This window comes from Lissotriton helveticus, chromosome 7 (assembly GCF_964261635.1).
Source record: "Lissotriton helveticus chromosome 7, aLisHel1.1, whole genome shotgun sequence".
Taxonomy (NCBI): Eukaryota; Metazoa; Chordata; class Amphibia; order Caudata; family Salamandridae; genus Lissotriton; species Lissotriton helveticus.
Genome location: NC_136068.1, coordinates 1,486,543,885 through 1,486,570,105, shown reverse-complemented (window position 1 = coordinate 1,486,570,105; position 26,221 = coordinate 1,486,543,885). Strand labels below are relative to the sequence as shown.

At 43.0% G+C, this 26,221-nt stretch overlaps 1 protein-coding gene across 1 annotated transcript in view; it reads right to left on the bottom strand.

Moving 5' to 3' along the window:
* Window positions 1-1,573: 1,573 nt before the first annotated feature.
* LOC144770407 (sacsin-like) overlaps window positions 1,574-26,221 on the bottom strand; it is a 197,299-nt gene continuing 172,651 nt past the window's right edge. The window contains exon 8 of the mRNA XM_078654916.1: window positions 1,574-14,017. Coding sequence (XP_078511042.1) covers window positions 3,057-14,017 — 10,961 coding nt within the window. The 3' untranslated portion in view covers window positions 1,574-3,056. The remainder of the gene's footprint in view (window positions 14,018-26,221) is intronic.

The window sequence follows — 26,221 nt, the reverse complement described above, 5'->3', positions numbered from 1 at the left end:
AAATACAAGGACCGACCTAGAATACAAATGGAACAAAGATGCAAAACATCAATAGACAAAATCATAACTAAAGACTAACTCTTTTGGTGTAGCATGCGAGGAATTGACAGCATGCTGCTAAGGCGGGAGTGCGGCTAGCACCATGAAATACTTAAAACAATCAATGCACGTGGCACACTTGAAAAATAAAGACAGTAATGGGATTTCACTAATTATGGACGGAGATTATTTAACTCAGGCAAATAGTGGGTTGTGTGCCTCCTCAAACAAGGACAGTTAGCACTTAATTAAGTGTGCGAGAAATGCCAAAAAACACACGCTGTAGTACTGTTATGGAGAAAAGGACATGGAGAAATGTTAACAGGTATCGGCGATAAACAGATATTAACAGCGTTGTGGTCACAACCTACCCACACTGCCGATTCAGGAGTGGTGGCTGTCTGGATGCTGTAGAATATATATGTGGGCTTGACAGTGGAAAGGTAGGGAGCCATAAGGTCATCTAGACCACTCTTTGGTGGCCATCATATTGGTAGTGTGGCTCAGGGTGGTTAATGTGTGGCTGTAAATCACAGCCTGAAGGTGTGGCATATGGCCGGGGTGTGAGGAATCAAGGCCTCCGGAACCGGTGGAAGAGGGAGCGGGTGGTAACGTCGGTAAAGCAGTGTACAGCAAGCCACGTAAAATGCCCATTTGGTGGGCCGTGGCTGAAACCAAATGTGACTTCTCAGAGTAGCCCATCAAGTCACGTCTGGTGCCGGCTATGTTGGAATAGTCAACATACTGCAAAAGTGCATTGCCAGGATGGTTCCTATGGTGTGGAGGACCCTCCAAACAGATGGAGAAGGTCTATAACCCAAATTAAAGTGTTTTATCCGTGTTGGAAAATAAGGATGCATCGTAATGTATTCTAAAGGTGGCATCATGCGTGGTCTCAAGGGTAGAGAGTTAATGGAACCACAGGGATGCAGGAACAGGATGGATTATTCAGCAATTCAATTATCTCCAACGGATATCTTCATTCAATCCCCACATATGGGTGGAAAAACAAGAGCTTCAATGATGGGCTTTCCTAAACAGTACACTTTTGCTGATACTGGGGTGTGCCTCGTGTATGGTCCACTGTATGTTGTCTGCAGAGTGTCCATGGTGGCAACGTGTGTGCACATTTTGGTGCTTATTTATGTAGAAATTTGGGATAGAGGTGTGATCCCAGTATGCTGTCGGTGAGCATGGGAAATTAGGAAACAAAGGAACAAACTTTTTACCATGTTTAGTGACTAACAGTAAAGTGATATGGACATATATGATGTGGAAAATTGTCACTTGCAGTGTATCCTGTGGAACACACACACACACACACTAACCACCTCTTGCAATCCATTGAACCATGCAGGTTTTTCTGAATAAGATTCAACTCTTCAATACCAAGGTTCTCTTGGCTTTAGGGTCTACACAGTGTATAAGGCTTCTGCTAAAGATCATGTAGTTTCCACTAAGGAAGCTGAAGGACGACAAAGGGATTGAGAACACATTCATGCAAATTAAAAATGAAAGGCAGAGACCATCTGTGTTTATTTATGGAACACCTTTATATAATATCTGGCTTACAACTGTAGTACCACCTCTTATCATAAACCACTTATTTACACCAATATTCAAGAGCTAGAGAATGTCTGGTTTTTATCTACAGCTTTTGTACTTTAAATAAACAGTTTCTTTGAAGTATTAAACACTTTTCAGGCTACACATAATAACTAATGCATAACTCCTTTGTTGTCCTTGTCTCAGAAAAACTGGCTCTCTGTCCAATGCCCATACTCTCAACCTGCTCTTAGTCCCTATGAATAGGCCTGGGTTTGGTCACTAACCATCAGTAGTATTATTACTGTAAATGAACAATTTGGATCTGATTAATTTCCTTATCATACCTCCCTGCAGGGAATTACTTTCATGGAAAGTAAGAATAATACATTATTTTAGCAAAAACATCCCTAATTTGGGAATTAGAAAATGTGAGATTGTTTTAGTAAGGACACAAATGGGCCGTGATCGTTGGTTTCGTGAGACATTTAAGTTAGGTACTAATGAACAGACAGTGCACCTTGTTCCTATCTCCTGCTATGACTCTGTATAATTTCCTAAAAATAAGTGTGGGAGAGGGTGAAGTTTCAAATTCTGCAACTGAACACTTGTGCATGGACAATTGCGATTGAATTTCTTTGCCCCACCCAACTGCTCCTCCTCCCCCTTAAGCTACCTTCCTGTAACCTTAATTCAAGTTGTTTGTAAATGGTCTTAAATTATCCATATTCATAATTTTTTCAATTATGTCACTGTGCAATATTATATTTTAGTTATAGTACCAGATTCTTCACGTTAAGAAGTGTACAAATCTCATGTAAAGACAGCTGGAAAATAAAAAACAAAAAGATCAGGGCAATGCACAAGCACAGGTGATAACAGTCAAAAAGACTTTTGAAAACGCTCCTGGAATGAAATGAGTCATTTTTAAGCTGCAAGAATGCAATCTTTTAGGCCTCTTTAAAAGTGGCCTGTTAAATTACAATATGTGCAGTAACTCATGCTGCTGCACAGATCATAATTATGCATTTGATGGATTTTGTAGGGACACAGCCAATACCAGGTAAAATAAAAACCTAATCCCCTGGATAAATATTGGCAGGTCAATATTGCAGATATTTATTTGGGAAAAATGTCGGATAAATGATTGGACATGCAGATTTTGTTGCAGCAAGCACCAAACTCCATGCTACTCCCCAATTTTAGAGGAGAAGCTCTTATCAGCTGCTATTTATTGCACCATATAAAGAATGTACTGCACAGCATTATGTATTAGGAGTAATAAATATCGCTACTTGTAACAAGACCATGGCGCCATTGTGTGTCTTTTGGTAATTCAAGACAAAGCAAGTTGAGGCAATGACCGAAGACAGGTGGAAATGACAATCCATCTGTGGCTTTATCACTGTCACGTGTGTTTTGTGTCCTTAATGAAAATGTGTACCAATAGGAGGCACCCCTTTCATAAGTTATCATTGTTGAATATATTCCTTGATTTTGTCAAGCACATCTTTGGCCAGTTGAAGCACTGCTTCCTCCTTGTCTGATGGAAAACTTTCATTGGGTATACATGGTGATGGATGGTAATGTGGGTATTGTGTTTTCCTATTATCCACCCCATACTTTTGTAATTGACTGACTTTTGAATTTATGGCATTGAGGCTACCACTGAAAGCAGACACTTTGGCTGCCATGTAGGTTATGGGGCAATCAAAATCAGGGTGCCTTCCTAGCTTGTAATAAGCTGCAATAAGAGATTTCTCTACAGCTTGGTGGACCTTGTAGAACACCCATTCTGGACTATCTTGTCCCACAGAATTGGCCGCAGCTCTTAGGTCACATTCCGCCTGCCGAAACCATCGTTTTGCTTCTTCTGGTCTTGGTGCCTCTTTGTGCTTACTGTTGTGTTGCCTGTGGAACTTCCAGAAGTTGTAATCACAGTTGGATCTGCTTGAAAAATGTTCACGATACCTACGATGCTGATGTGCTTCTCCATCCCACTGGCTCCAGAAATTCGAAAAACCTCCAGATTGTTTGGACCAGTTGTTCGAGTTCCCGGTGTTATTGTACAGTCTCCCTGTCTCTAGGTCTTTGATCCTCTGCTGGAGATATTTGCAAATCTCTGTTGCAAGCTTCTCCTGCCCTATGTTCTTATCTGGATGATACTTCAGATAAAGTCTTCTTACAGCTTTGATTCTTTCATCATTAGACAGCTTCCAAATCTCACAAAGTCTATCATCAATCTCTTTTTTGATGTCTCCTAAAGACTTCTCAAACCATTTGTCTTGTGAATCCTTCTGTTCTTCGAGATTTTCCACCACAACCAGCTCTCTGCATTTGTTTTTGTTTTTGACACTCCTTTTGAATTGATACAAATCAAAAATGGTTGCATCAATGATCCGATCTGGTCCAAGGCTGATTCGGAACATCTGTACTTCAGTCTGTCCACTGATCTTTGATTCCAGCTGTTCCTGAATGACAGCATAGAGGTAGACATCTTCTCCGGAAGGATCCATGTAGCCAACGTAGTCCCCTACTTTGAAACTGTTGAGAATGCTCATGTCCAGGCAGTCATGCCATTCCCCTGGAATTGTCTCACCTGGAGGCGGGAAAGAAAATGCATCATCACATGTCAGAGTCTTCGTCCTTACACCATTCTCTCTAAGAATGTGGCTTATTTCCTCTGGGTGTCTGCATTCTAGCATTTCCATAAGCAAATCTGTACACTTTGGCTGCAGTATATTCTTCAGAATCCCATTAATTTCTTTTGCCAGAGTACGCAATACTTTGACTCCATGTCTGTTATGCCTTTCCTCTCTGTGCTCGATATAAACTTGACACAAATCATCGCTGCCTTTTACGATGATGACTTGTCTGTGTCTGTTAGTGCCACATAGGGGCTGAGAATCATAAATGAGAATTGCCTCAAGCTTACAACAGCAAATAATTTTTAGTTTACCAAACACAACACTACATTCCTTGGCAGCTTCTTCATCGGACACATCCCCATTACTTTGCCACCTTAGAAGGCAGGCTAGGCCATCTTGAAATTCCCGGGAGCTCAAGAGCTCTTGTAAGTGACCTTTAAACTGACAGTCACCCCCTAATTTGCAGAGTTCCAATGATTGATCACAAATGTTTTCATTAACAATTTGAGAAAACAACTTTGGACGCATGTTCTCAGGTAAATTATCAATAACTCTTTCCAGTTGATAAAGGTCCTTGAATTCCCTACTTCCATTAAGAGATGCTAGGAATTTAAAAGTTGCATTCATTTTATTAATTGCATTCATGGAAATGGCTTTGTTCAGAAGAACCAATGTACCCGACTCATATAGTTTCCCATCTGTGGCTAGAAGGTACAGTGGTTTTAGGTCTTGAATAACTGTTGTTTTATCTTCACCAAGAATTCTGAAAAATTCCTGGGTGGCCTTAAAAACTGCCCTTTTAAGATTGGGGTGCAGAGATTCTTTCTCTGAACTCTCAGCGTGGATGGCGGCAAGGGCCCTTGCATAGTGAAAAAGGGTGGCCTCGGGTTGTACCCCAATTTTCTGGAAAAGCATGCTAAAGCGTGCCAACAGTGGAGGCAACTTGTAAAGATATGGACGCAATTCCAAAGGAGCGCTTAAAGAAAAAACCACCTGGTTGGGTTCTGCCAGAGCATCGTCGTCCACTAGAATGCAGGATAGATCCTTTAATAATGCAATCTCAAAATCGAGGTCCTTTTGTAGAAATGTGTACATTGTTTGGAGGACCTGACTGCGGGTGCTCACCAGTTCCGTTGTGCAACATGGAGTTTTGCAAATGTTTTTTAAATTTTCCAGCACCAGATGAGATGGTGGTTCACAGAGAACACCAAACCTTTGGAGTACCTTCAAATGGTTCTTTGACAGACCACTCCTTGTTGACAGTATTGCCACAGATGTCCACAATAGATCCATATCTTCATCCTGTTGAATGACTAGTGAATTCCTAAGAGCAATCAGGTGTGCGTTCTGTGCATGAGGCAAATGAAGACTCCGCAGTTTTGTTTTGATTTCCAGTGGGATCAAGAATTTGATGCAAGATGTTTTGTTCACAAAGCTGTCTTGAAGCTCTGCCTCTTTTAGTGAGAGCAAATGGTGAAACAGAACTTCTATCTTCGGGGTAAGCTCTAGCACGGAGGTGCCACCTTTAGCTTCTCTTTCAATTTGGGTTGCAAACATTATAAAGTCGTCCTCTGATATCTCACATTTCATGCCAAGATCTATGAGTACATTCTGTATCTCAAAGTACTGAAGCCCCAGTGCCTTAAGGAACTGCTCAGGGATAAACTTCGAATGAAGTCCTAAAGTTGAAAAACTGGAAACATTTTTGTCATAGAAGTAAGAGGCTTCTTGAAGATCTCCCTCAGAGTTGCGAACTAATTTGATAGGCTGAAAAGAGGCCACTATGGTATTTTTGTGCACAGGATACAACTGCCAATCATAACGTATTATGCACACAAGCAACTGCAGCGTTTTCAAGAGCTCTACTTCTTGGAGATGTGGAATCTGCGGAATCACAAATGTGATGAAAAATGTCAAATCATCTATGATCTTGATGTTGAGATGATTGGCCAAAACCTTGTTCATTGGGGAATTATTTAGAAAAACTGTCTTAGGGTCTAATTGGTAAAGTTCTTCAAAGGCCTTAGAGTTCTCTGAAAGTTTAGTTTGAAGAATATAGATTTTATCAAATGAATTTAGGCAGACTCTGACTTTTTGTGTTGTCTCAAACAAGGGCACTGACTGCAAATAATACAGAAAGACATCTTTGTTCTTAACCACAGATATTCCATCTATGAAATATTTCAACAACCTGTCAATTTCCCAGCACACGAGCCTGTTCCACTGCAGGTCAGCTCTGGCACTCAGCTTCTGTATAACTGAGTAACAGTTACCAGTCTGCAGCACTAGTGATTTCAAGCAATGAATTCGTATGTCCACTGGAATCATTGCAATATTGAGTGTTGTGAATCCCAATTTTGAAAGACATTTTTCTACATCACCTGAAACATCATACATGATATTATTGAGCTGTCCAAGAGGGACAAGGAATCGGTCATGGTGCCCTGGGGGAGCAAGGAATCTTTCATGGATGTCATTATTTAAGGAAACTGGTAGAATCGCCCAGTCGGAGAAAAAGCTGATCAGCTCTTGAAACTTTATACCAATTGCTTTCTCATCTCGAGCGTGGGGTTTGCATATTTTGCTTTCAAAGAACTCCCAAACTTTCTGAAGCCATTCTTTTATGTCTTTCGATAATTCTAGTAAATCCGTCTTCTGATTCCCTAAAATTTGGAAGCTGGTCCCCAAATGTTCTTTAATGTAATCAGCCGATGCTTGGATGGTGAACTCTTTGAGAAAACCTGCGGTCTTGAGCACATCAGCATGCTCACTGGTAATATATTTATAGGTTGCAAAATGATGCTTCTGCATTGGAAAAAGGTTATAATAGCAGCTATAGTATTTGGGTTCATCCTTATTGAATTCTCTGAGGTTCCCATCCTCGGTCACTAAAAGAGGTACTCCATTCAAGTAAGCAACATTTGTTTTTGCTGCTACATTCAAGCAGAAGTTTACCAGTGAACGACAGTTCATTGTATTTCTTAGTAGTGTTTCACTCACAGGACATGGCAACTCACGTCCCTCTGGGAGCAGCTTCTGTAACTTCAGGAAGTTGCAAACTGTTAGAGGACTTATGTCTAGAGCTTCTACCTCTGCCCTTCTAAACTCTTCAAAGATTCTGCAAAGGCTGGCAAAGGGATTAACCAGTTTCATATTTATTGCTTGAAGTACCTCCATCACCTCCTCTGGAACTTTATCAATAGTAAAGTATGGCTCTTCGGTTACTGTTCCTTGACCAACCGCTGCCCAAGCTAAACACACATGCTTGCTGATATGAGTATGAAGCCGTGTGGTCTCCATCTTAAATATTGGAATGAGTGGGAACTGTTTTTCATGGACTGTGCAGTAAACAAGCATGATAATGTTTTGCCAGAATGGAGCAATATCTTGAGAAATAGTGGGGAAAAACCTCAAATATTTGGGGACAAGGACGTTTTCACATCCTGTGAGATGCATAAACTTGAACATTTCATCTGTGCTCTGTGTCAGAATATCCCATATATGTTTCAGGATATCAGCGTACAGGGGCGCAAGAAGATGTGATAGAAGCAGTGAGTTCCACTCTGTTTTGGAGCTTCCTCCATCCTCTTTGCAGATGTCCCTGCGGGCGGAATCCAAAATGAAATTTCCATTGATATGGACAGGAAGGCCAGTCTTCACTGGCAGGGGCAGAGTACAGAAAGCTCTACCTGGTACATGATCGTTAACACACGCTGCCACAGCACCATGTGGCAATCGGGCCTGTCTCAAACTCTTACATGCCTTTTGCACATCAGCCTCTCTATCCTCACCATACACTCCAATCTGTCTGGCTAAAATCCAGTTACTTGATAATGTGGAACTGCTGCATTTCACCTGCATTCTGTAAAACACCTGGTATGGCATGTCCTTGTCTGGAGGCACATCTGCCTCAGCATACAGGCAAAGCTTTTCCTGGAAACTCTTCCGAATCTGTGCACATCGACTGCTGAGTTTTGCTTCAACAGAGATGATATTCTCCAGCTGGTGGCTTTCCATTGAAATCACAGAGAAAGTTATGGTTTTTAAGTTGTTCAGAAATAACATCAGGTTGTCTGCATCCCTCTCAAGAGCTATCCACAGTTCTTTGACATCATCACTAGAGACGGTCTGGTCGGAGATCTGAGATTTGGACACAGTCTCAGCTGTCCGAAGTGGCAAGCGGAACAGAGTCCCTTGCTGCAGGTTAAACTGCTTAGGAAGGAATGTTGTGTACACATCTTTAAACGTATCCTTAAATTCTTGGTTGACAGCGAACATCCCACCTGGGGAATTATCATCAGATGTTGGCAGGAAGAGAAGGTTTGGGTCAAAGATACACAACATGCTGTCTCCAGTGACAAAAGATGGACAGTCGGTCAAGTGGTAAACAGCATTAAACCCAAGTCCATATTTCCCTGTTTTGTCCAGCTTGTCTCCTTTGCTACCTTTGCCTAGCTGCTGTATCCCATCAATATCTTCATTGGTAAAAAGTTTGTTGTTATAGATGCAGAGGGCTGGCCCTTGTAAAGGCTGCCATGTTTCCCCAAAGACTCGCATTGCTGGGTGTGTCCGACTGTCCCACACAAAATGGAGCTCTGTGGCACCAGAGTCATCAGCATTCTGGATCAGCTCTTTCAGGATATCTTCTTTGGATGAGTACTCGCTGATAATATTTTTGATACGTCTTGTAAGATCTTCTTTGGCCCCAAAGTTTGACACCCAGTGGGATAGCTCACACATTTTCAGGTTCTGCAGTGTTTTGTGAATCTTGGTTGGTACCCTGAATCTCAAAGCCACAGGACGGGGGATCATTTTATGGCAGAAGAGTGTATTTTTATCACAAGGGAGCCATGGTGTGTCATTGAAATGGAGCTTGTCTGCAGGACGCAAAACACAGTGTTGATCAGGGAGGAAGATACCTTGAGACTCATATTGGCTAACAGCATCTTCATCAGCTGTTCCCAGTAAACCAGTATTTAGAATGGTCAAAGCTAATTTCAACTCTCTTTTTGGCAATGCCTTACCTTTGTATGTTTTAGCCATACTCTGAAGGACTGCCATGTAATTACTGTGGCCGAATGAGTCAGAAAGGCCCACACCGTCCCATAACTTATCAAACACTTGGTACTCCTTAGGCAGCTGATACAGGTAAGGCGCTGCATCAAATAATATGTTGCGTGCAACGGAATTTAAAGGCACACACTCATGACCAATGAGAACAAAGGGAAACGTTTGAGCTCTGCTTCTAATCTCCTTCACAGTGTTCGGCTTTATCACTGTGTTTAAGTAGGTATAGCACTTTCTGAATATATGTGCAAGTTCTTGCTTTGTCAGTAGTTTAGTTTTCTTATGAGCTTTTTCTAGCTGCAACATCACTGTCTGAAATGATGGACAATGGTCCAGCCCAAAAAACTCACTGATATCTGAAGTGAAGCTAAAATCCTGTGCTATATGCTCTTTGCTTAGGACAGATTCGCTCATATTTACCAGATTAAGGTATTTGTAATGATAGATCTCAATAGGGCTCTTGAGCACAATGTCATTTTCTTGCTCACTGCTACCATAAGGAAGATCAGAAGGGAGAAATGAGATTTTCCTGAACATTGCCTGCTCTGTGTTGGTAAAAGGTAGTTCTACAAGGTCTCTTAGAAGCTCCAGAACACAGTTAATGCGAGTGCATGCCTTTTGTCTGTCTATCGTCCACAATGCTGTGATAGTCAGAGCTCGCTCAGCCAGTTGCGTAATCGGCATAGTATCTTTTAACATCCCAAGACGTTCCAAGCGAGACAGTCGGTCAGAGTTCAGATATGTTTCTGGTGTTCCTTGAGGAAAGCGTCTGTCTTGCTTCTCAAACAGTGGTGCCACTTTACCATGTGGGTGCACTAGATTTGCAATGAGTTGTAAGGTTCCAGATGGGGTTGATGGTATACACGGGACAGACTTTAGTAGCTGGTCCACCTCCTTGTTGTTCATATCAATGGCATGTATCACAAGTGTATCCCTATTTTCTGCTGCTAAGCAATTCAGGTTATTGAATACAATATCCCGAAAAAATCTTTCCCAATCATAAGTATTTGCAAACAGGGCATTGCTACAACCACTTGCGTGGAAACCATCTGTCACCCATTGTGGAAGATGGATAGCAACAAACGTCACTGGGAGCTTTTCAGAAAACACCTGTGATGCCACCTCTCCAACATGCTGATTTTCCACAATATCAGGGCTTAAGAAGCATGCATGTTTAATTGAGCACCACATATGCCCATTACTGAACACTGAAAGAACCTCATTATCAATGCCAAAGGCCACTGCTCTGTAGAAAGCTTTTAGAGCCTCTGTAAATACAGATTTGGTTCTTCTGATGTCAGGCCAAAAAGTGTGGTAGGTGTAGTCTTCTAAGTCACCGTTTTGGCACATTATTTGTAGATAAGCTAGAGCCCTTGCCCATGCAACCAGAACAGCATCACAAAGCAAAGATTTATTCCAATCTCCCTTTCTAGTCGCCTCCCAGAGACTCTTTCTATTGGACATGACTGAGAAAGATCCATTAAGGTGAAATGGAAAGCCAGAAAAAATGGGTAGAGGCAGAAAACAGAAGACTTGTCCATCAAAGTTTTCCACAGCTGGTTTCCATCTCCCAGTGCTCAGATTTTTTATAAGTGGCAAGGCAAGCCCAGCCGCCGGAAGTGAAAACCTAGTTTTTTTATCGATATTCTCTTTGAATATTTGAAATGATTCACCAATTCCAAAGCTGGAGTGCAGCAGATAATAATTTTCATAATTTGCTGCGTTTTGTATACCTGTTACCTTGATGATTTTAGACCCACTGACATCTACAACGTTGCTTCCTGACAGCACTGCTGAGACAGCCTCTTGTTTCTTCTGCAGCAGAAAATCCCCAGGTATGCCAAACATATGAACGTCCTCTCTGCAGAGTTTCAGCTGCAATTCCTGTTTATCGGGTGAGGACAGATCCGGAGGAAGAAACCCGAGAGTTACCTCATGCACTCCTTTCAAGAAAACAATGAGATTTTGGGAAGACTCTTGAAAGATATTCACAAGTACCTTAATCTCTTGTTCATCGAAGCTTTGATCACAAATCTTTGACCTTTTTGCATCTTCTATTGTTCTGAAAGGCAAACGAATAAGAGTTCCATTGTAGTCGAGTGCTCCCTTCAGATCACAACCAAAAACATCTTCATATGGGTGGAACTGATCAGTAAATAATTGAAGTACTTGAGGGTGCTTCTGGAGGTTTAGCTTGATACCAGGATTGGCTTCACTTTGAATGTGTTTCTTGAGATGATTTGCATTGGGATCAAACATAAGTATACTGCTACCACTGATTATAGATGGCACATCGGTTACACGATACACTGTATTGAATCCAAGACCAAATTTTCCAATCTTCTCAATTTGGAGCTCTTTAGTAGCTGCTCCAACCCGTGTGATATTACAGAAGTCTTCATCACTGAACTTGCTGTTATTAAATGACCACAATGCAGGCCCCTGACACGAGGCCATTTCTGGGTCTATGAGACTTTTTCGAAATGAAAGGTTTTGTCTCATATCCACCAAGAAGTTACAGATTGTGGCACCTGCATCATCAGCGTTCTGTATCAACTCCTTGAAGAGGTCAACCTCTTCACTGTATTCTCTGAGGATGTTCTTTATTCGAAGTGTAATGGGTTCTGATGGCCCCCAAGGTTCAAAATACTCAGGCTTTAGTATCTTGGTGCTGAGTAATGGGACTTTAAGAAAGGCGGCTGTGGCCCACGTGATACCTTCATGAACAATGTGATAGTCCAGATCATGTCCGAGGTCATTCAGGCACTCCTTTGACATATCACAGAACAAGACAGTGGACAAGGGCTTTAAGGTAAAAACACCGGTCCCTGACTGCACTGGAATAGGAAGATCATCTGTACTGTGAAGGCCTCTTCTCTTCATCCAGTCCAAAACAGATATAGAAAACTTTAATTCAACATTGGTGCCACAACCTGAACTCCTGATGTGTATATCATTCATGACTTTCTGAAGCATACTAGCGATCTCACTGTCTGCCATGGTCTCACGAACCCCACACTGCTGGAAGAACCTTTTGTAGATCAGGAAATCCTGGGGCACTTTCTTGATCTGGTAGCTCAGATCTAAGTCTTCTGGATAGGACAAAAGTATCTCAGATGGGTCAGAAAAGCCCTCACCATTCCAGATCTTCATACCATTTATCATGTAGCAGAACTGGCCTAGATTGTCTTGCACATGCTTGTAAATGTTGTGCAGTTTCATGACCAGTGAGGCAAAATCTTCTTTCAGGAACCTAAGGCTAAGAGCTTTGAGGTTTTCTACAACTTTCTCAGGAGGTGGTGAGTCATTCAGGCCAAGACTGTTACTTGCTTGTTCATTGAACTTATCAGTGATGGGCATTGAGAACTCCACAAGAGAAGAGTGCTTCTTATTTCTCATGTCTTTGGGTTTGCAAAATATAGTACGAGAATTTGAATCAATGCACGGCACCCACGCCATGCTACACAAGGATTGCCTGTTCTTACTATCAAAGTTAAATAATAGCTGGGTATCATTGCAGACTTTTACCAGTGCTATCGCTTTTCTCTCTAGAACCTGGAGTTGTTTAATTCCTTGGTTTCTGCTCACATCACCTGCAATCTGTAAAAAATCTCCCATTGAGATGTGCTCAATGGCATTCTTCAGCCCAAGAGTTCTCAGAGACTTCAATATTTGAGGTTCCTGAAAACTATTTGGTGGAAACATCTGAGGCTCAAACATTTCCTGAAATATTTTCATTTGGGGGTCAAAAAGAGAAGACGGTCTCACCATCTGTCTATTACAAGGTATGAAGGGCAGACTTTCACAGTTTTTCCTGAGTTCATTATTCTGGCTAAATAGTACATCACCATTTCTCAGAATCCACAGCATAATGCTTTCGGCTTGGTTTTGCTGATAGCAATACTTCCCATTTTTGATTGCCATGACTGACAAAGAAGCCACATCGGCCGCACTGAGGAAGGGGACTTTCATCTGCAATAACAGCCTCCGATCTTGTTCATCTCTACTGTCAAGCAGCGTCTCTGGCAGCACCAGATCCCTGGGAATAGCTGGCACACTACATTTATCTACAGCTCGGACATTAACAGCTGCAACCAGCTCTAACCCTGGTGATTGGAGGGAATTTAACTTGCAAAAGATTGGCAACTGAGACAAAACCTTGCACTCCTCTGTGCTGAAAAATGTGGCCTGGGAGAGCAAGTGAGTAAGCAGCTTTATCTCTTCTGATGACATTGCTGTCAACTTCCTTATAACCGTGTCCACACCTAGATTTGAAAAGGTCTTTAGGATATTGTTTGATGTCGGTGTAAGAATATAGTTTGAAAGATCTTTATGCCACACCTTTGAGTCCCACTGGTGTATCACTGTGCAGCCAAGAGTCTCCAATATTCTGATACTATTTTCTGCCAGGCTATGTCCATCTTTGTTCTGGAAGAGCAGAGCTGATTTCTGTCTCAGCCGTGCCAGCTGAAGCTGCTGGACATCATTATCCATTACGCATAAAGGCACCAAAGGATAGCCCTCAAAGGGGAATAAGGCATCAACGTCCTGTTGAAGGAAAGTCCAAAACACATGTAACCATTCTCTAGGGGGCTCAAGGCAACTTCTCTGGTGCCAAGTCACCTGCTCCGCGGAACTCAGCCAGCTTCTGGGTAAGGCATTTAGTAGGTTCTTCATGATCACTCCTGTATCCAAGCATTGAAGATTTGTGATTATTTCTACAGAAAGAAAAACAAAATAGATTGTGATTACTGATGGAGCTTTCTCTGGAATTAAAAGTAACATCAATAAAATCCTGAATCTTAGTTAAATGTCTAACAAAAATTAAAACAATTTGAATGTTAGGTAAAATTCGTAAAACCTAAATTTATCTGCGAGAATTGGATACAATTCATAATTTTGCACTTAATGAAATTATGAACTTAAAAACTTTCTGGGTGTCTCCTGATATGCAACAGTGCGAAAACAGGAAAAAACTTTCTGGGTGTCTCCTGATATGCAACAGTGCGAGAACAGGAAAATGTATTGTGCACCTCCTTTACGTCAGAACTGACTTAGTGAAAGGCTGACACAGTGGAAGACCAGTGCAGACAGGGGATAGAAATATCCAGTTTGCATTGGCCACCACATGCTCCACACCTCACGAAATGTATGTAGTTTGGGAAATTCTGAACAATATCCTCACAATCTGGTTGAGAGAGAGAGGAATGGAGTAAAAAGGACTCTGTGCACTTGCTACAGCAGTATCTGATTTAGTGAAGAGCTGAAGCAGTGGAAGTCCACTGCAGACAGGAGAGAAATGTCCTCTATCCATATTGCAGATCCCATACTTTAGAGTTCATGAAATGCATGGCCAGTCTAATATATATTTACATCCCCAACCCTAACTTTTAAAGGCATGTGCATGCCAATGTGCTCCCATGAGTTGCCTAGTGCAGGACCGAGGAACAGGCTAGGATGAAATGTTTTGTTGTGTGATCCCTCAGCATTTGCAATGCAATAGGTCTCACAATTGCGAGATTTTAAGCTATTGGCATTGTAAGTGATGATGCCTTTTATTTATGTGTTTTACAAAGCAACACCTATATGAAAGGCATTGACACTTGGTTGTAAAGAATCGCTGGATAATCTTCAGCTTTGCTCTTGTTTGCTGTTTTGTAAAAGCTATGCAGTCAAGGAGCCCTGGGACTGTATTTCATCTCAACAAATACCACTTGCATTTATTTCCACACGTTGAACAATATGTACCCATAATTCCCACATCTACCATGTGAGTGTCTGTCTAAAGAAGCCAGAGGCTTGTTAAAAATGTTGTCATTGGTTTTTTTCGCGAAAGCAGTTAATAACGTGTGCTTTTTCCTATCCTGCTGCAGGAGAGGCAATCATTTTCTCAATATCGCTACTCTTAACAGGTACACAATTATACACTTTATGTTTAAATTAATGACATCAACTGATAGTCAACCTTTCTTCTATACTTCCCTCTGAATTTGTTCCTTGATTGGATACACACTTTTTTTGTAATACCATGCATTTGTTATCAGTTTGCCCTTCCCAAATCTGCTCAGTCTGTGATGGGGAATGACACAAATGGGCTAAAGCTGACAATGAGAACTACGTGGCTTCATTCCCAACTATCATTTTGTTCCTCGCTGCCTTATATGTTGACATGACCCTCACTTCTCTGATATTAGATGAACTGTGTATTATGACGGTACAATCTCCTTAGCGCCTGAGCCTGATTTTCTGTGCAGCTCGTGTTTAATTCTTTCTATGTTACTTCTTGGCCAGAATTAATCTCCTATCACGCATAAGTATCTGGGACATAGTCCAAAGCTAACACACACTGTGCCCTCCACAAAGACATTAAGTTAATGAGTCATTCGTTTCCCCATACCAAAGACGTTTTAAGGCATGGGCAAAGTCGGCTCTGGCCCAGGGCCCCAGCCTTTCTGGGGGCCCCTGATAGAACCAGCTCTGTTCTGCAGAATATCCTGCCCTGATGACATTTAATAATTCTTAAATAGATTGCTTTAAATATATTTTTCCTTTAATTTATTTTTAGTGTAGGTGATGTGTAAGAGTCTATTACATACATTTAGCAGAGAAAGAGTATTTATTTGTGTTTCCATAAAAATGTTTGTTTCAGATCAAAACATGACCTTATTTGTGAGAAATGGGAGGGTGTCACAGAGATTACTTGCAGTAATATTGGTGAGCTGCAGCTGTGTTAAAATAATGAAAACACACATCAGTATCCCTGAATTTTAGATGTAAATACATGTAGAATTGGGACGAGTGTGCCTGTGCAATGTCAGTGACCTGGCCAAAGTGGGCCTGCCAAGCATATTGCGAGTTTCCTCTCCGTCAACGTTTTCAAGGTGGTGGAACCGACATGAAAACTCAGGCGGAGAGGGAAAAAAAGGGGGCCCTGCAGGTGCCCCCATGTGTGCATGCACGCTAGTTCCTGCACGGCATGGACTTTGGAGTCCATGCCCTGTAGGAACATTGTTGTGTGATCCCATTGCACCGCCACCTTTGAAAGAGGCACCGTCGTTCGACCGCCACACCGCCTGCCTGCCAGACTACTTTAAAGTCATAATCTGGCAGGCGGCGATGTTTTTCAGTGGTGCGGGGGCATGGCGATGGCATACCGCCTGCCCAGGAACTCGTAAACGGGTCAATAATGTGCTTTTTGCATTAAGAACAATGGTCCAGGCACACTGTTTAAAACTGGGTAGACTTTAAATAACATTTTACATTGGATTGGAAATGTTGGTCAATCAATTTTAGACAAATGTTTGCCAAATACTGCAGTATAGAAACATTTGATCAAAAGCATTACTGGCAACTGGATGGCATTTAAAGACCTTCATTAAGCTGCAGGCTCACAGACACAGTGCAAAGCACGGTGGAAACAAGCATTTGCAATGCAATAGGTCTCGCATTAGGAAAGTTTGAGCTATTGGTATTGTGAATGTCAATTTTTTTATTTATGTGTTGGTTTTGAAAATAGCGAAATTAATAGCTTTGTCATTTACAATGCCAATAGTTTTAACTTTCGCAAATGTGACACCTATAGCATTTGTAATGCAATATGTGTTGTATTTATGTGACTTAGATGTATTGATATTACAAATAACAATGGCTTTTATTTTTTAAAAATAATTAATACTTAAACGTTATTGTAATTTATAATGGCAATAGCTTAAACTTTTGTAAATAACTTCTGGGAAGATTATGTTCAATGTATTTTATTGTGATGAAAATCCAAGAACAGCAGTGAAATATTAACATCTTTTTGTGACATTTGTAATAAAGCTTGAAACATTGAGAGAACATATTAGAACCAGTTGTTGTTGAATGTTGCACAGAGTGATGCTGTGGCCTTCAGTGGTACTGAGTGATGCTGTGGCCTTCAGTGGTGCTGAGTGAAGCTGTGGCCTTCAGTGGTGCTGAGTGATGCTGTGGCGTTGAGTGGTGCTGAGTGATGCTGTGGCATTCAGTGGTGCTGTGGCGTTGAGTGGTGCTGAGTGATACTGTGGCGTTGAGTGATGCTGTGGCATTGAGTGATGCTGTGTCCTTGAGTGATGCTGTGTCCATGAGTAATGCTGTGGCGTTGAGTGATGCTGTGACGTTGAGTGATGCTGTGGCGTTGAGTGGTGCCGTGGTGTTGAGTGGTGCTGTGGTGTTGAGTGGTGCTGTGGTGTTGAGTGGTGCTGTGGTGTTGAGTGGTGCTGTGGCATTGAGTGATGCTGTCGCATTGAGTAATGCTGTGGTGTTGAGTGATGCTGTGGCATTGAGGGATGCTGTGGCGTTGAGTGGTGTTGTGGCATCGAGTGGCGCTGTGGCGTTGAGGGGTGCTGTGGCATTCAGTGGTGCCGAGTGATACTGTTGCGTTGAGTGGTGCGGTGGTGTTGAGTGGTTCTGTGGCGTTGAGTGGTGCTGTGGCGTTGAGTGGTTCTGTGGCGTTGAGTGGTTCTGTGGCGTTGAGTGGTGCTGTGGCGTTGAGTGGTGCTGTGGCGTTGAGTGGTTCTGTGGCGTTGAGTGGTTCTGTGGCGTTGAGTGGTTCTGTGGCGTTGAGTGATTCTGTGGCATTGAGTGGTGCTGAGTGATGCTGTGGTGGTGCTGAGTGATGCTGTGGTGGTGCTGAGTGATGCTGTGGTGGTGCTGAGTGATGCTGTGGTGGTGCTGAGTGGGAGATGGGGAGAGGGAGAAAAAGGAGAGCAGGGAGAGGGAGAGGGTAAAGAGAGGGAGAGAGGTGGGAGAGATGAGAGAGAGACGGAGACGGGGAGAGAGGAGAGGGAAGAGAGGAAAAGGGAGAGAGGGAGAGGGAAGTCAGGGAAAGGGAGAGAGAGAAAGGGAGAGAGGGTAGAGGGAGAGAGGGAGGGTAAGAAGAGAGGGGGAGGATGAGAGCGAAGGACGGAGGGGAGAGAGAGGGGAGGGAGAGAGGGAGAGAGGGAGAGAGAGAGGAGAGCAGGCAGAGGGGGAGATGGGGAGAGGGAGAAAAAGGAGAGCAGGGGGAAGGTAAAGAGGGAGAGAGGAGAGAGAGGGGGAGAGGAGAGAGAGAGGGAGAGGGTGAGAGAGGAGAGAGAAGAGAGGGAGAGGGAAGTGAGGGAAAGGGAGAGAGGTAGACGGAGAGTGGGGGGATGGGTGGATGAATGGAGTGGGGGGTGGTATGGATAGGAGGTATGGATAACCTAAGTGAGCATCATCCACGGCCACAGCCAGTACAATCATCCATAGTGATATTAAATATACTCATATGAAACGAGGGAAGGGTGGGGAGCCCCAGCAAGGAGCCCGGAGAGGGCAGGAAAACTAATGGAGGAACGGGATGGCAGAGCTACAGAGGAAGGGCAGATAAGGGAGAGTAAGAAAAACAAATATAGTCAGAACTAATTCACGACTGCTGACATCTGTGAATGTTCAGCTCATGAGTTTGAATTCTGCAAGTACTTCGAGGTTGTTAACTTCTGTGATAGAAGAACACCTTCACGAGAGTACACCTTCTGGGCAACGGAGTGCTGCCCTATATAAAGTTCATTTTAAAGAACGAGAGCTATGGAAATCCAGCGCAGGCAGTGAGCAATGCATGCCCACGGGCATTTCACATGTTAGTTGCATCCTTGATTTTAAACTACACCACAAAATCTTAGTATGTCACCTCTTCAAAGAACATATTACACTGCCAGAGCGCTTTGGCTTGGAGGATGAATACCAATGTAGGTGGCATCTCTAATGGAGACCAAATCTGTGAAAATCTTCCCTACGAATGCCACAGTGACGCGACTGCTTCTACGCTGTCAAGCCTGCCATTTTCAGTGTTAAATGGGTGCGTATGAAATGGCCGGGGTGGGGCACTCAAGCTATTTCATATCAGTTGTTTATTTCAAATATTCTCCAGAAATTGTAACACACTTCTGAACTTAATTGAAAGAGAAACTCGCACAGCTAATCTCTGTGGAGGGCGGCTGAAAAGAATAACACATTTCTCCCTAAGCTCGATGAAACTGTATTAGGTGCCATCCAGAGTCATGGAGGAGCGAGGGAGGGAGGGATCAGAACGGACAGCGGGGGAGGGGGAAGGAAGGGCTTTTGAGCACGAGGGAGCAACAACAGACAAAGGGGCGTATGAGGGCGCACCAACAAGGGGGAGGGGGATGGGGTGGATAAACCAGCACGTGGGCACCGGAGGAGGGCAGGGAGAGTGCAATGAAAACAAGCTAAGTTTGTGATAAGCATCACTGGCAGCCTGGAATGCCCATGTGTGAAGAGGGTTCCAGCTGCTGCTTTAACAGCAACTCACCTTTCCAGCCCGGGCCTGTTTGATATGTCCAGGTCGGGGACCTTACTTTTCTATTCTACATGGTGACACAGTACCCCTGCCTACAAAGGCAAGCACACAGGCCCTCTAAAAGTATTCGTAATAAAGCAGCTTCAGGAGGTACGCAACTATACCGATGAATACCCCTGAAACTAATGAACTAAATAAAAACGTCCCCCTGAGCACAGCAGGAATGTCGCGAGTTGCAATGTCAAGAGATTGTTTCAAAAGTTTAATCCAAAATTTAGGCAAGAATCTTCAAGTGGATTGACAAAGGTTTTTTATTCTTTGTTTGATGGGACGATATTCATTTCATCATATCATCACTCCATAGAGCCAACTTAAATGCATATCAGCATACATTTTGTGCAGTGTTTGCCCTTCGTCAGGGGAATTCTATACAAAAATAAGGTAAAGAAATCATGAGTAACCAACCGACATTGGTGTACCTGCACCTTCACCCAGGTGAACTTGGACGGTGTAACGAAATAATAGACAAGACACTGAACCGTGCTAACTCTCAGGGGAGGAGGGTCAAATCGGGCGTCCATAAATTGCCATGCAAACAAATTTACTAAAAGTGTGTACAGACTATTAGAACGAAAATCATGGACATACACAAATCGCAAGTGTGTCAACCAAATAAATGAATAAAAACGTATAAGTAAACGCGGGTGCACCATTGTTGAGAGCACTATAAGAGCTCAAAAATTGTTGCCTCACATGTTATTGTAAGGAAAAAATGCTGGCTGTATCATGTGTGACAAACATGCTAAAATCGCAGTGTGTAAACCAACTCAATGACTAGTAAGTGAACGCGGGTGCATCCTAGTTATGAGCTTGTAACAATTTAACAAACAAACGAAATAAGGTGACAAGAGGGCCCAAAACATGCTAAGTCAAGGCTGATGGTAAGTTAACTTACTTCAACGAAGTGGCAGTGACTCGAGGCTGGTGCTGGTGTTCGAACAACGGTGCAGTGCACGGGACCCTAGATAATGTACTGGTGCAGAGGTAGGAGATGTACTACGTGTTCAAAGAGTAATGATATAAAGGGTGCAAGCGCCATGTTGGACGAGTGCAAGTGTGCCGATAACCAAATAACAACATAAACAAGAGGAATGGTGCCAATAAATAAACCATCATAGGGCGCAATGCAAATAAAGTCAAAATACACAAACAAACATTACATACTCAACAAGCCGGTTAGAACAACGCCACACTTTTAATGTGTTAACGCTATTAAATTGTTCTGTTATTCACCACATTTTTACCAATACTGCCATCTTGTGTCCCTTGGCTGTATTTTTTCGTCTGAAACGATTACTGATACCGTATAGCTTATGGATTCATGTCCTCTGGAGAGCTACACTATAATTGTGCTGTAGCATATGCGTCACATCCTAAGTCTAAAAAGAAAGATCAAAGATGCAAGGATACGGGAGTGGGTTGGAGCTGTGCAAGCCAAGCATTGAGAGCGAGAGAGGAAGAGCGAGTCACGGCCGCCAGGCCGTGAAGTGTGAAGCAGTGGGCGGGGAAGCAGCTCCCTTTGAAGCTGCTGGGCCGAAATGCGAGTCACGGCCTGGCGGCCTTGAAGTGTGAACCAGTGGGCGGGGAGGCAGGAGCAAATGGTAAGGGGAGCCTTTAAAGAGCAAGGCAGGGGGATAGAAGCGCAGTCACGGGCATGTGCACTTCTACAAATCCGCATCGTGAAGTCAGCAAATGGTAAGGGGAGCCTTTGAAGAGCAAGGCAGGGGGATAGAAGCGCGTTCACGAGCACGTGCACTTCTACAAATCCGGATCGTAAAAAGTCAGCTTTGTGGTTTGGCTACAATAGGTCTCTCTGCGAGACCTAAAAAGGGCATGACCACATTATCCTGACAGACAGACACTGATGCAAAGCCTGTATGAGGGAAGACCCTAGTTACACACCAACAGCAAGAAAGGCAAACAGGGTACAAGAAGAATGATGGGAGAAAGAGCAGGTTTTAGGGAGGCCTGTGGTCTTGCTTGAGAGTGCAGACTTTTTATTTGTTACCTCTCAAATGTCAAAGGGCCAAGCGCTGGCCAAGAAGCAACAATCCCCAAGGCGTTGATGTTAATGGCAGTGTCACAGGTTTGTTTGATCCTGCTCTCTCTCTCTGCAGCACTTTGGCTGAGTGGAAAGTGCACTGTGCAATTCTGGTTGAGAAGAGCGTTCGCCACCTTCTTTCCGCAACATGCAGCAGGCCAGAGTTTGGAACCCCTTTTTAGAATACTGACTAAGTTTGCTTGGACTGACACAAATATGTTTGAGATGAAAATTGTGTACTTTGACAGCTCGCCATGGTGTGTCTTTGGTTATTACAGAGCAGAACTGAGTCTGTATTGTACTAGGCAACTGAGAGCCTGCTTACAAGACATATATTTTCGGAGCCAATAATATCATAATAAACACGTTTTGGTGTATTTACTTTTTCAGTTTCTGTTTTTGGTGGACAGCACCAAAAAGTTTTTTCACATGGTTTGTGACCTTTCAAAGACATTGTTGTTATGAAGGGGCATATTTACAAAGAGTTAACAGCACCAGAACGTCACTTTTTGCGACGTTCTGGTGCCGTCAAGTTTTTCGCCTTATTTACATGGCAGCGTTAAGCCACTTAACGTGGCTTAACGCCGCCTTGTAAATAATGCCCCTATTCACGCATCATTTAGCATGAAAGAGATATGCAATGTGTGTTGCAGTGGGCGTTTTACCGCAACACCCACTGCTTTTTGAAGCTGCCCCATATTTACAAGTAAATACGGGGTAACGCCAAAAATATCGCCTGGGAATACCTGGTCTTAAACAGGCGATACAAGGAGAAAATGTTTAATTCTCCTCGTATCTTGCTCTTTTTTGCACATAAACAATCACCCCTGATGCGTGCTGTCACCCTTGCAACATGGCGCTAGGAGGTCTATGCTGGCACTAGGCAGCTTTTTTAGAGCCAGCACTAGGGGAAACGCAGGTTTGTGCCATCTTCTTATAAATATCACGCATCCCTGCATTTTGAAACTGTCGTAGCTGCTATTACTTCAGGGGGCAGTTTCAACACATCAGTAACAGGAAGGCAAAGGGCATTTTCTAAGACTCTAGTTATAACTATGTACTGGCAATTCAAGGATTCTGTGTTGTACTCTCGGCCGAGTGGTGGTTCTCTGGTGGAAGCTTTTTTGGCTGTTAAAGACTCCTACAGGAAAGAGAGTTTCTTGGATGAGATCCAAACACGATTACCAAGATGACTGTACATGCAGCTTTGGAATGGAACCATACAGTTAAATGGGCCAATCATAAGAAAGATCAGGAATCCCAGTGCCTAATCTGAGAGGTTCCTATAGAAATGGTTGAGCATGTTCTGTTTTTCTGTCCCCTCTACCAAAATTGTAGGAAAAGATAGACTGTTCCACTGTGACGGCATCTGGGAATCAAAGAGCACAAAGTAGCTGCCATAGGATATTGAAATACGAAGAAAGTCATCTGTACTCACTTCAGTCTAAAAGAGAATAATTTATTTTGTATTCTAATACCTTGTATAAATCAAAATTTTGTGTGTATAAAGATTATGATGAATACAAAATCAATTATACTTATTTCGGCTGAAGTGAGGACAGTTTTGATAAATGGTTATGTGGGCTTCTGTCTACTAATCCATGTAATAATGTTTGACAAAATTTAATTAAGGTCTTATTCTAAATGGTATTTTACTCTTTTGATTTATTCACGCAAGCTATACCGAGTCTTGCAGAAACAATATCCAATAGATAAATGAGTACCTTGTGAACATTATTTTTCCTAATCAGCAACACCCAGTTTGCAAGGATGTATGGGTCACTCTTGTTTCATGTGAATACAAGCTATACATGGTTCCATTTCAATCAAGTTTCCATAACTGCCATCTTTTGGATCACTGTGGGACATATATGGATGCTGTTTGTGTTAATTTGCTGTGCGTGGTTAAAAAGTTATCGTCCTATCTTTTTGTTACCAGTCCCAGCAGAAATTGTGGAGAAACATCTTAATTTCCATCTTAGCTCCTATTGAATAAACATCAGTTGCGTGATAGCTCTCAGCATAGCTTTAGATATGTCCATGGCGCTGAGACTGCGTTAACTTCTGTAATTAACAACATTCGAACCCAGGTCGATAAGGGGCATACCACATTATTGATTCTCCTAGACCTAACGGAGGCCTTTGATACCGTATCTCCTTTGAGATTGGTGGACCGCCTCAAGGAAATTGGGGTCACGGTGTCGCCCTGAAACTGCTTACCTCATTTCGTATTGACCGGTCACAAATAGTAAAAATGGATCCATTTTACTTGGACTCTAACCGGATGTATGTCGTTACTACGCAGGCTTTTACAACGCAAGCCTTTACCACGCAACTTTTACAACGCAAGTCGTTACAACGACTTGCGTTGGGGGGCGCTGGATAGTGAATAGTTTAATTTACTATTCCAACTCCAGTCCCCGTGGATAGTGGGGCAGGTTTTGGATAGTAAATTAAACTATTCCCTATCCTACAGCGCCCCGCAGCGCAAGTTGTTGTAACGACTTGCGTTGTAAAAGTTGCATGGTAAAGGTAGTGCGTGGTAAAAGTTGCATTGTAAACGCTGTTTACCACTCTAACCATATATTTTGTGGAGTCCCTCGGGGCTCTTCATTGAGTCTGACTCTTTTTAACATTTATGTTGTCCCTCGAGCCAAGGTTGTTAGATACTTTGGGCTGGAGGTATTGTCCTATGCTGATGACACCCAAATAATTGTGGCCATCACCAACAGCATAGAAGCATCCGCAACCAATTTAAAACATTGCATGCATGCAGTGGCCTCCTGGATGGTAGAGAACCACCATAGATTTAATGGTGATAAAACAGAGGTCTTGGTCTTTGGAAACCAACAGTCTATATGGTCCCATGCCTGGTGGCCCGATATGCTCGGTCAATGCCCCTGCTCAGGACCCACAGCAAAAATCCTTGGTGTCATAGTTGACAACTCCCTCTCCCTGGGCCCTCAGATTAACAGAACGGTGTCCACCTGTTTTGGAATCATCAGGGTCCTTAGAAAAATTTCTCTCCCTTGACTCCTGAATGCAAGCAGTTGTTGCCCTAGTGCTGTCCAGATTGGACTATTGTCATGCCCTATATCTGGACATCAATAAGGGAATCATCCACAGACTGCAGCTGGTGCAGAATGCAGCGGCCAGGCTGGTGATGGGCCTTTCCAAATCCCACTCAGTCAGGGCGTTTATTTCCCACCAAGCAATTAAGATCTGCCTGTAAAAATTGGTTGGTAGTTCCTTGGTTCAGAAGTGTCAGATGGGGGCAGGGGGAAGAGCTTTCTCAGTTGCTGCTCCTAAGCTCTGGAATTCTCTCCCTCTCTCAGTCTCTGGACCAAGAGTCCCACGCTCTCTTCCGCAAGGCCCTGAAGACTTGGCTCTTCACCATCTAATCATTGTGAGCCTTTCATGTCCCTCGACTGCTGGCCCCTTCCGTAGCACCTGGACGCCTCTGAGCAGAGTTCGCCCTTTATAAGATTAATATTCAATCATTCATATATGGATGCTGTATGTGCTCATTTGCTGTGCGTGGTTCATAACCGCTTGGTAAATGATGGGGCCTATTTGAACGCACATGATGGTGGCTTTCCTTTGGGAAGGCTGATTATGTCCATGATGAACAATGTAGCCTAAACCTAGCCCTTCCAAAGTTCTGTTCTCTGAAAGGTGTTGCGCATGATGGGTGGGGGCTAACTCTCTATCCTTTTTTTCTTGTTCTGTGGATGGTGTCCAAAGGAACTGGATCAATTGTGCAGGTCTGTCTGACATGCAATCTAAAAAAAGTGGTCTGAGTTATGGTTCTTAGTTTCAATGCCCAGAAAAACATGGACACCAAAAGGAAGATGCACTTCTTCAGTTTGGACTTTTAAATAAAGCAGAACTCAGGTTATCACTGGCTTCCCAACTGGGTTCCAAGAACAAAGTAAATACTAGACTTCTTGCAAAATTGTTTTGTAGCTCATCTTGACACAGAGGAGGCTGGTATTCCAGTGCTGGAAAAGGCATCACACATAAAGTGGCTCCTTTGCTGAGTTTCCACTTTCTTTACAGATTGGTATTTCGTTTTTTAATCGTGCGAGATTTGCTGTTCTTCTGAGGAGAGACAGAGAGCTTATATGTCCTCATGAAGAGCTGGACCCTGTCTGCCCAGAGGATGGCATGATCCCAAAAATGGCTTTCCGAAGCCCAGTTCACTGGAGAATCTGCATGGAGAATGTGTCTAGGGAGTGAGATCACTCATGACCTAAAGATCCCCACAGTGCAACACACTATGAAAAGGGAGGTACTGCTTTTGCATCTTCTGGTTACGTGGCTGCAATGTTGTCATTCTTTGATGAACTGATGAACTTGTAGTTAGATGCATGTATTGCCCCTGCAAGTCTCCCAAGAACCAGGAAGAAATTTGCCTCTGACATCTCTACCATATGATCTAATTCGTTTGGTTGGTACATTTTGTCCATGTAAGCATCTGTTCATGACATGTAGAGCTGTAGATTCACATGCTTAGCATAATCC